The 10,396-nt window shown below is 36.8% G+C and overlaps 1 protein-coding gene across 1 annotated transcript; it reads left to right on the top strand.

Moving 5' to 3' along the window:
- Positions 1–4,831: 4,831 nt before the first annotated feature.
- On the top strand, positions 4,832–7,926 carry LOC126845908 (uncharacterized). The gene has a single exon (XM_050584929.1). It carries the CDS (start codon positions 5,203–5,205, stop codon positions 7,102–7,104), a length of 1,902 nt encoding a protein of 633 aa, XP_050440886.1. The 5' UTR covers positions 4,832–5,202; the 3' UTR covers positions 7,105–7,926.
- The last annotated feature ends 2,470 nt before the right edge of the window (positions 7,927–10,396 follow it).

Raw genomic sequence — 10,396 nt, 5'->3', positions numbered from 1 at the left:
ATATTATTGCAATATATACTTTTGCAAAAGCTATAAAAATATATTTAAAGAAATGTAGAAAAATAAAAAAGATTACACGTTTACGTTGAAAAATGACTCACCGGTTCTCTTTATGCATTTGTCGGTACGAAAAAAATAATATTATGTCGACTAACTTTCAGCAGCAGCAACGACAAACATTTCCGGTCTGGATGAATCAACCAAAGCAGGCCAATCTAGGCCAATGTTTGGCAATTAGTATCAATAGATACGATTTTTCGTCGCTCCGTGGGAAAAACATTGATAGTTGGCTTTTTCTTTCAGGATTAACCTGCGCGATTAAAATATGTTTTCACATGATGTTTTACTTATTTTATAAGTAAGTAAGTAGGTAATATATAAGTAAGTACTTATATTATATTTAACACTTATCTCCATTGCAAAAAAAAAAGGATACAGCACAACACGCGATTGAATCAAATAGAGCAAACAAATCTAGAAATAATATATATTTGGAAAAGGATTAAATAAATCGAGTAACTAGAGTAAACGAGTAAACAAATAGAGTCAACGAGTAAATAAATAGAGTAAAGGAGTAAACAAATAGAGTAAACGAGTAAACAAATAGAGTCAGCGAGTAAATAAATAGAGTAAAGGAGCAAACAAATAGAGTAAACGAGTAAACAAATAGAGTCAACGAGTAAATAAATAGAGTAAAGGAGTAAACAAATCAAATAATCTAATGAACAAATAGAAAATAGAAACGCGTCAAAAGAAAAAAATCACTCTTTTAAGTTGAAAAATTACTGAAAATTGTACTTGGATAATTTTTAGTATGGAACATGCTTTAGCCTTGGCCCCCCAGCCTGAAAACATCACTACATTGCGATACTAAAGTAGCGTAATAACAGCAACACGATTATTGTTTATTTGGCCAGAACATATAATTCAGACTATACTATCATCATAAATCGCGGGGAGATTATAGATCACACATAATCACTGTTCAGGAGACAGCAGGCTAAAGCATATTCTATAATTTTAGCCGTTAGGCTTTAAGTAGACTGTAACTTTTTTTGAATAGAATATAGAGAAAAAAATTATCATGATCTCAATAATATTAGGATATTATAAATAACATGTAGTTAGGTACTTATAAATAGAAGAATGTAATTAAATCAAGAAAATCGAGTAAACAATAAGAAAAGAAAAATGCATCAAAAGAAAAAGATAACTCGTTTACGCCGAAAAATTACAATATATCTTAAATATTCCAATAAAAAAAAACGATCTATACTAAACATTTGTATTGGATGAAAAAATGATTCGACCCAAATAATATTATTTCTAATAATAAATTGATCAGGGACTAAAATCTAAGAATTTTCACACTAGATAATAATGATCAAATACGCCCAGTAACAGTTTTTTTTCCATTTAATTCTTGCTATTTTATGTAATTATTTAAATTATATTTAGTTTCATACTTTTTATGCAATATTAAAATTGTCATGGTAATGATAATCAAATACGCCCAGTAACAATTTTTTTTTCTTCATTTAATTCTTCCTTTTTTATATATTTATTTAAATTATATTCAGTTTCATATTCTTTATGCAATATTAAAAGTGACGGGATTATTTAATATAACTAAAGAACCATTGCCTTTGGCCTATGATAAAAAATGAATAACAAATAAAAAGTATTGTAATGCACTTTTATTAAAAATATAGTATATTGTTTTGTAGTATTGTTTGTTTTTAATATTTAAAATTGTAATTTGCTTGATTTATCTACCGCAGCAGTCAATATATATTGTCTTCACGATTTCTTATAATATTATGTTTCAATTAGCTTAAACTTACTAAAAAGCCTCGTTAAAAATGTATTTGGTCATTTGGTGGAAAGGTCATTTTTACAGTTGAAATTGATCAAAAACAGGTTCCGGATGATTAAAAGAGAAGCTCAAAGTATTGGCTTTGCTCAGCATTAAACATAATATATTTAAGACAACGAAGTTATCTTCAATGGTACCTATATTACGTGTTGGCCATTTTTATTATTTCATATTATAAGTATGATTGTTTGAATTAAACAAAAGTGTATTTGCTCGTTGGTGGTTAGTTTCAATTTGTGTCATCTTGCATCTTCCTACCGTATTTACATACAATTACAATATTATGTTAATTTCAAAATTGAAATATTGATTTTTGCATAATTTGCCACTCAGACAACTTAGTTGTTTAAAGCACAATGTCAATAAATCGCACCTATTGAATATTTTAATGATTTTCATTTTGCGACCTATGCCTATCAATCCGTTAACCGTTAAATATTGCACCTTTAGTACAGAGTTGCCAACAGTTTAATAATAAGGCAAAATATTAACGCGTGAAACATTATTTTGGTTGGCAAGTGTAATATTTAAAAAAAAAACCGGTCACGTGGTAGTCCTTCAGGCCGGATTTACTAAATTTCTTACGGTAGCTCTCAGACTTTTTTTTTTGTTTTATTTCTTTAGCCATAAAAACCGATTCTTACCGGCGGGAAAATAATGGAAACCCCTATTATAATATTATTGTACCGGAATATCCCCAATCCACTATTTTGTATTGTACTTTATACTTACCTATAGAAATTACATACTCCTCCTATATAATACAAATTACAATGCATTATACATTGCGCGAACCGGTGGCTTACGGGCAAACCGTTTGCCCTTGATCGTTTTTGATTTATTTTATTCAATAATATCACTATTATTATTATACCTACTATCGTATCGGCACTATATTTTTTCGCGCACCATTGACCTCTAGAAATGATGAATATATTATTATTGGGAGTACACTGATCGTAGGTACTACTCTAACCTATGCGCGACGGTCGACCATCTCATGACCATAATATTATAAGCACACCCATCCATAATAATCCAAGACGGTAGGTATTTAAAAATTGTTTCCCTCGTCAAAATATGTCCTATGAACGGCAGCTGTTGATTTTCTGTCTCTTATCAGTCGACTCCCTTATCAGCCGGTTCTCTTATCAATAACCGCTTATCAGCGTTATCCGAAAATTATTATTCTTATCAAAACTCATCACCGAATTTTATCATAAATCATTTTGACTTGGCCAATCTTCTTTTCGAATAATCGTTTAAAGTTTAACAGCTAATAAGAAATAATTTGAGTCAGCTTTCACTTGATATTTTTTTTTTTTTGTTGTTGGCCCTGAAAAAAAAAATTAAGTGCTATTATAATTTCTGTTATTCGCCTTAGGTTTTAAAATGATTTAGACCGGAAGCATTATAGATAGCTTGTTTACAAGTTTTCATTAAGTTATAAATTAATAACAAATAATAATAAATTAACAAACGGATTAAGTTAATGTTCACTAAAAAAATATATATTTATCTGGTATTTGAGTTTTTATCTAGAAATAAAAACCAAAATATATTTCTAATTATACTATTTTTCTGGTTTAATTTAAATATAAGCTTACAAAACAGCTTTATTATATTACACTTTAAATAATTTTTTCTAAAAACATATTTATGACAAAAATACACTATTACAAAATATACAATAATTATTATAAAACGTTTACAATCGTTACCTGTTGGAATTTGCTAAAAACTGGACTTGTAACGCAAACTTATACTTGGATTAACCATTCTATGCTCATTTAACATTTGTTTTTAATTTGATAGCATGAGTACAATTTTGTATACACCGGATGATTCTTTTAAGGTCCTTTTGTAGTTACTTCTTTTTGAAAACGTTTTTGTTATACTATTGCATTAATATACATTATTCGAATTTTTACCTTTTTTACTATTTTCTTGAGCTTTTGATCTACTTTTAAAACTTAAACGGTAACATACATACCTATTCGATTAAATTGAGAATACCTAATTTAATTTATTTCAAATTGAGAATAATTTACTGCAAATGTTGATAACCAGTTTTGAATAGACGGTTTTAGAATTTTTAAACCGATAGATAATTGTAATTAGAGAAAACTGGCGTGGGGCGTTAAAAGAATCACCCGGTAGATTAAATTAACGGGAATTTGAGGAAAATATGTAAAATAATCAATTTCTTTAATAACTCTACGGGGAGGCACCTAAACTAAATGTATTTTTGCTAACAAAATAAAACTAAAAAAATGAATTTTTTTTAAACAAAAAAAAAGATTTTTGTTGTAGGGCCAAGTTTTAGGGTTATTACAAAAAAAAAAAAAATAATAAAACTGATTGAATTAATTTGGAAAATGACACAAGTCATTGTTATTTACTTTTTAAAATAAAAACGACCGTGCGGCGATCGAGGAAGTGCCATAACCGGAAGTGTAATAAAACGCTACTTGAAAAAACTAATCGGTCTTACACGTTGTTGTTTATGTGCGTTTTACGTTATCGGCGCGGCGACAGCGGCGACGACGTCGTTTATACATACATACTGGAATAATAATAATATTTAATAATATAATAATAACGCATAAAGAGAGACTCGATCCGGCGCGGCCACCTTCATATCCAAGGTCCGCGCGCGCGGCACTAACGTGCACACACACATACGTTAGTACAGTCTCAATGCCGCGGTGTCCGGAACAAGGAAGAGAACGGAACACGCAGGCCGAGCGATCGTCGCTATTCGCCGTAACGATAGCGAGCAATGTGTGTGCGCGCGGACTGGAATCGGAAGTGAAGTACAACAACAACGCCGTGGCCGGTCGCCGCCGCCGCCCGCCGACAGCAGTAAAAGGCGTTGTTGTGGTGCATAACATTATTGGGTATAGTAAAGGTCCTGCGTACGCCTATTGTGGAGCGTTATCGTTACGAGCGCGAGCGGACCGCCCGGCCGCCGCCGCGTTGGACTAGTGGGGGCCCGGCGACATTGAACCGCCGGCGGTCCAATAACCCTGGACGGATTGGCGCGCACGTTATATAAGCAGGTGAACGCCGCGGGAGCGTTTTAGTTGGTTTTTTAATATTACGCACAGTCGTCGACTTCGTATAGTAAAAACGAGCGTGATCGCCGCAGCCGCCGTTTTTTTTATTCATGTGCCGTGAGTGCGTCCGACCGGCCGGTTCGTTCCACCCATAAGCGCAAGACGCGCGCGACGCCCGCGTGTGTGTGTAGTTGAGTGTTTGGCGCGGCCGCCGTTGCGTTGCCGTGTTATGCCGCGGTGGTCTCACGACGCGCGCAACTGAAAACGATGGCAACGATTGTCGCAGCAAGTTCAGCACCGGTAACAGCGGAACCCCACCAAGACAATATCGATATCCCGGCGGAACAGACAAACGACGCCGCCGACGCGGTCGCCGCGGAGGAACAGGACAAGCCGCAGACAAAAGTGCCGCCTCCGCCCGTGCACAGCATCGTCGGCAAAGTACTCGACCTGAAACGGGCCAGCATATCGTCCGTGGACAGCGACATATCGTTGTCGTACGACGCCGCGCCGTTCTACCCGCGTTCCCTGAACCGGAACATGTCGGCCAACAATTCGAGCGGTTCCGGCACCGACGACGGCGGCCACCAGCGTAGCGCGTCTGCGGCCAGCGGCGCCGGCGGCGCCAGCGCCATCGGCCTGACCGATTCGTCGGATTCCGCTTACGAGGGCGGACAAGGCAAGTCGAGCGACGAGTCGGTACCGTTCGTGGCGCCGGACGAGGACACCACTAAGCGCATACTCGACCAGGTGGAGTTTTACTTTTCGGACACCAACATTGTCAAGGACGCGTTTCTGCTGAAGCACGTGCGCCGCAACAAGGAGGGGTACGTGTCGCTCAAGCTCATCTCGTCGTTTAAACGCGTCAAGCACCTGGCCAAAGACTGGCGGGCCGTGGCCCACGCCATATCCAAGTCGGACAAGCTGGAGGTGAACGAGTCCGGCACGAAGCTGCGACGCAAGGACCCGCTGCCGGCGTACGACCAGACGACGCCGTCGCGCACGGTCGTGGCCATCAACCTGCCCGAAAACAAGCCGGTCAGCATCGAGTCTGTGGCCGAGATGTTCCGCAGCTGTGGTGAAATAGCGTTGATCCGCGTGCTCCGGCCCGGCAACCCGATACCGTCGGACGTCCGGCACTTCGTCAACAAACACCCGGAGATGGGCAACAACGTTAGCGCACTTGTCGAGTTCGTACGCACCGAGTCCGCGCACAACGCCATCAGCAAAGACTGGACCGCGGAGAAGGCCAAAGACGGACAGGCCATGTGCGTGATGGAGCTGAACGCGCCGGCGTCCAAGAAGAAGGCCACGGCCGCGGCAAAAAAGTCGCCCATGAACCGTCTGTTCGACGGGGAATACTCGTCATCGTGCCAGAGCGGTTCGGAAACGGAAGACCTGCGTACCAAGTTGCGCATGCAGCGTAAGGTGTCGGCCAACACGATGATGCGATCCGAGTCGGCGTGGAACCAGCGCCGTTGGTCCCGCGACTCCGGCACGGACAGCTCCGGGTCTGGGTACTCGCGCCGCGACTCGTACGTGCCGCCGCAACACCAGTTGCCGGCCGGCGGTGACTTCGGCCACAGGCGCATGTCGTCCGGCTGGGACTCCGGCTCGGACAGCTATTACTCGGGACGGTCGCGTTCCAGCAGCGGCGTGTCAATACCCGAGACGTTCGGCATGCGTCGGTTCTCGTTGGCCAACCGCCCGGAACCGCCACAGCAACAGCAGCAGCCGTGCTGTTGCAACTGCGGCCACGGACAGGCGCAGCCGCCGCCGCCGCAACAGCAACAGCCGCCGATGGTCATGCGTCGGCACTCGGCGCAAGAGAACCATCATTACGACAGCCGACGGTGCAGCAGCAGCAGCAGCAACAGCGGCGGTGGCGACTTTTTGATGCGCAAGGATTCGACGTCGGACTTTTGTTGCGGATCGCCCGGCGGCGGATTCCACCAGAATTGGTCGCGCAAGAGCAGCTCGTCGTCCATGGGCGACGGCAGACGTTTGTCGGTCGACTCGTCCGATTCGTCCGGACGTTCCGGAAGCCGTCGCGCCAGTTTGGGCTTGGTAGCGCCCGACAACGTGGTCAGGATGCCCAAAGGCCCGGACGGATGCGGCAGCCGTGGATTCCAGCGGGAACCGCTCGTGGACAACACGCTTTATGAATAACGACAAAAACAAATATCCGAGCAGATTCAACGACACAATGAAATGACAATAAAATATATTAATCGATTTTTTAATTTAACATATTTAAGCGGTTTGGTTGAAATTATTATTAATATTTTAATTATATATTAAAGTATAATAGCCATTATAATAATATATAAAACAAAAAAATTTTGTAAAGCGATCATTTTTTAAAGACAATTTTTTTTTAAAGGAAATATCGCTCCGCCATCCCGTTTACGGTATAGTGTTAAAAAATAATAATAATCTTATGTAAGAACAGATATATACACCGTAGGAAAAGTTACCATATATTTTGTATTGTAATGTTATTGTTGTTTGTAGTGTAAATTTGCAAGGGGGAAATAAAGAAATACACATCACGCACATGTGAACTACATATATTAAGTAGGTTCACTGAACAAATTTTTCAACCTGTCCATAATACATATATTTATATTATATAAAAAAAAATATTTATACTACGGCGATAAACGTCGCCTAATTTATTATTTATTTATTTAAGAAATATTATTAAAAATAGACCGTTCTCGATTATATAATATTATACTTAGGCGTCATCGATTTAAACATTTATATACTTTTTTTTTCGCATAATAAAATATAATGATGTTTATTAAGTATTTGATTGTCGACAATTACAATTACAACTATAATAATATACTACCGATATATTTATTTATTTATTTATTTATTTATTTATAAGGCTTCACACGGTCGTACATAAAATATTATGATATTTATTCGCTATTTGTATTTAAATTATTATTATAAACGTAACGTTTTGATTTCGTAACCTTACCGTTGTTTTCATTATTGTGAATTGAATAAACAACCCTATTCGAGTCATGGTACATCCTGTATAATATGTATTATGTACTGATGTACATTAATTCCATTCCATCAGTGGCAACAGTCAACAGTGACCGTACAAGGGTAGGTTGCTGTACAACCAAAAGGTAAAGTGAATAATTTAAGTAAACAAAATTCAATCAAAAACTAAAAAATATTATCATCAACCCTTTTCCCCGGAATGGAATGGAAATCATTTTTTTTTTTAAGGGTGTAGTCTTTTGGAGACTTAAAACAATAACACGCTATCTAATTAATAAAATTGTTGTATATTAAATTTAGGTAATGATTGACTGATTATTAAAATAAAAACAAAATGCCGGAAAAACGATGGATTTTTTTTTACTGATAATATACTTATATATTTTTCCCCTAATGCAAGTTGACGTCAATAAAACCCAATATAAACGGACGAGCAAAATACCAGCATAATACCTATCGGTTTTTAAGGGGTTCGGTATAGGCAATTTATAGGTGAATTTTGATTTGAAAATAAACGCGCATAATGTACCGTTAGGCGTAACTAAGGGAGGGGCTTAGCTCTAAGTCTCTAAAAAAGCCCCCCTAATTAGTTCAAATGCTACATAGAAGAAATGCACCGTATTTTCTATAAACATTTTTTTTTACTTTTTAGTATTTTTCTTATGTAAAAAGAAATGTTATGATAAAAATTGATATTTTTGATTGTGTAAAAACATTTGAGTTACTCGAGGCCTTTTTTTCTGGGTTATTGTAGGAATCGATTTTTGATATTTCATTTAAATTTGTGTTGACGTCCTATTTTAATCGCTCAAATTTCTCAACTTTTCTAGTGTCCACTCCCTCGTGATTTTTTTTTTTAAGTAAATGAAACAGTTATATGAAAATCGATTTTCACAATATAACCTGGAAAAAAGGCCGACGAGCTCAAATATTTGTACAGACGAATGTGGATTTGTTTTATACTATCAATTAAATCCCACTTGCATTCTAATCTAAATTCATATCACTTACTCTGTGAAAACAATAACAATAGTAATTTATTCCACCTACTACTCTAGTTGGCGTACTACCTTTGTACTGTACCTATGTAAATATATATATACATATTTATTTAGTTATCGTGTATAGTATAATAATGGGAAATACCTACCTTGAGTGTAGTGTAGACAAAATTAAAAATACATAGTAGACAGCTGCAGTGCAACGGAAACGGCCGCACATCACACCTGCATCTACTGTCATCGTTGAGTTTTTTTTCCTGAATCGACGACACACGGAATTATTTGGGTTAAAGCGTTTATTACTGTATGATTTTTAACAATATAAAATTTCCCCAAAAAAAAAAAAGTAATACAACGATGAATTTTGTGAATAAGAACTACAGCTGTTGCTATTGGTTACCTATTATAAATAATTTTAATAGAAAACAATTTTGGTTACCTGCCACTTACCATCTGCTACCACGGTTATAGATGGTTGAGTAGGTACATTTTCTCCGCCATTTTAAATGTCTTTTTCAAAAGTGCCCCAATAATTGGGTAACTAAGTCAAAATAATTTGTACTTGGCTAAGGTAAGGCTGAAAGCTTTTTTTGTATTGAAAAATACTCTATACCTTCTAAAGAATTCATACCTTCAGGTAAGAATTTTGAATTCTTAGCTGTATCTACTAGGCCGATAAAAACAAAATTAAACACACATTTTAATTAAGCAACTTGGCATTGTTTTTTTTTTATTTAATACAAACCGCACGGTACAAAATCTATATCAATGTTAATTTTCAAAAAAAACTAATTTCATACAAATCGTATAGGTAATGAATTATATTTCACTAAGGCAGGTCTAGTTGTAAATAGTATTAAACCCTGGTTAGATTAGAATAGGTTAGTATACATGTGTAATCTTATAAACTAAAACGAATCATTTATACATCACCTGTACAATCTATTCTAATGTTTTGTATTGAATTCTGGCATTGCACTTATAATAATCACATTACCATTTTAAACAAATTATTGCATTTATTTTATATAATTCATCAACTAATAACAATAATATTTAGCCAAGAGTTAAATCAAATTTTTTTTTTAAAAAGTTTACATATTTTACATTTTAATTTTGAGCATCTGCTAAGTCCTTGTTCCTATAATTATATTACTAGAAACACAAATAATATTAATTTGGAAAAATTAGTGAATGTAAAACCACTTTTGGGAATTTGGGAGTTGTTGTATTCAGCTAGATATTAATGTGTTAAGTTATATAATAACTTCAACATTTTTAAAAATATATTTTAATAGTTTATCATTCCATAATAAATAATTCTTCTTCTTCTTCTTCCGGCCTTCATAACTCTCCAAGAGTTTTTGCCGCCATCACTAAATCACCCCACTTATCTCGATCCTGCACGATCTCCCTCCAATTCTGTGCTCCAAATC

Source organism: Adelges cooleyi, unplaced genomic scaffold, assembly GCF_023614345.1.
Source record: "Adelges cooleyi isolate 19-005CV unplaced genomic scaffold, UGA_ACOO_1.1 ACOO_flye_CR_arks_rails_tigmint_CR_PRNA_8, whole genome shotgun sequence".
Lineage (NCBI taxonomy): Eukaryota > Metazoa > Arthropoda > Insecta > Hemiptera > Adelgidae > Adelges > Adelges cooleyi.
This window is presented reverse-complemented; position numbering and strand designations above follow the sequence as displayed.

Bases quoted from the DNA above. Each gene is read 5' to 3' on its own strand.
- LOC126845908 (XM_050584929.1), top strand. From the start codon at position 5,203: ATGGCAACGATTGTCGCAGCAAGTTCAGCACCGGTAACAGCGGAACCC.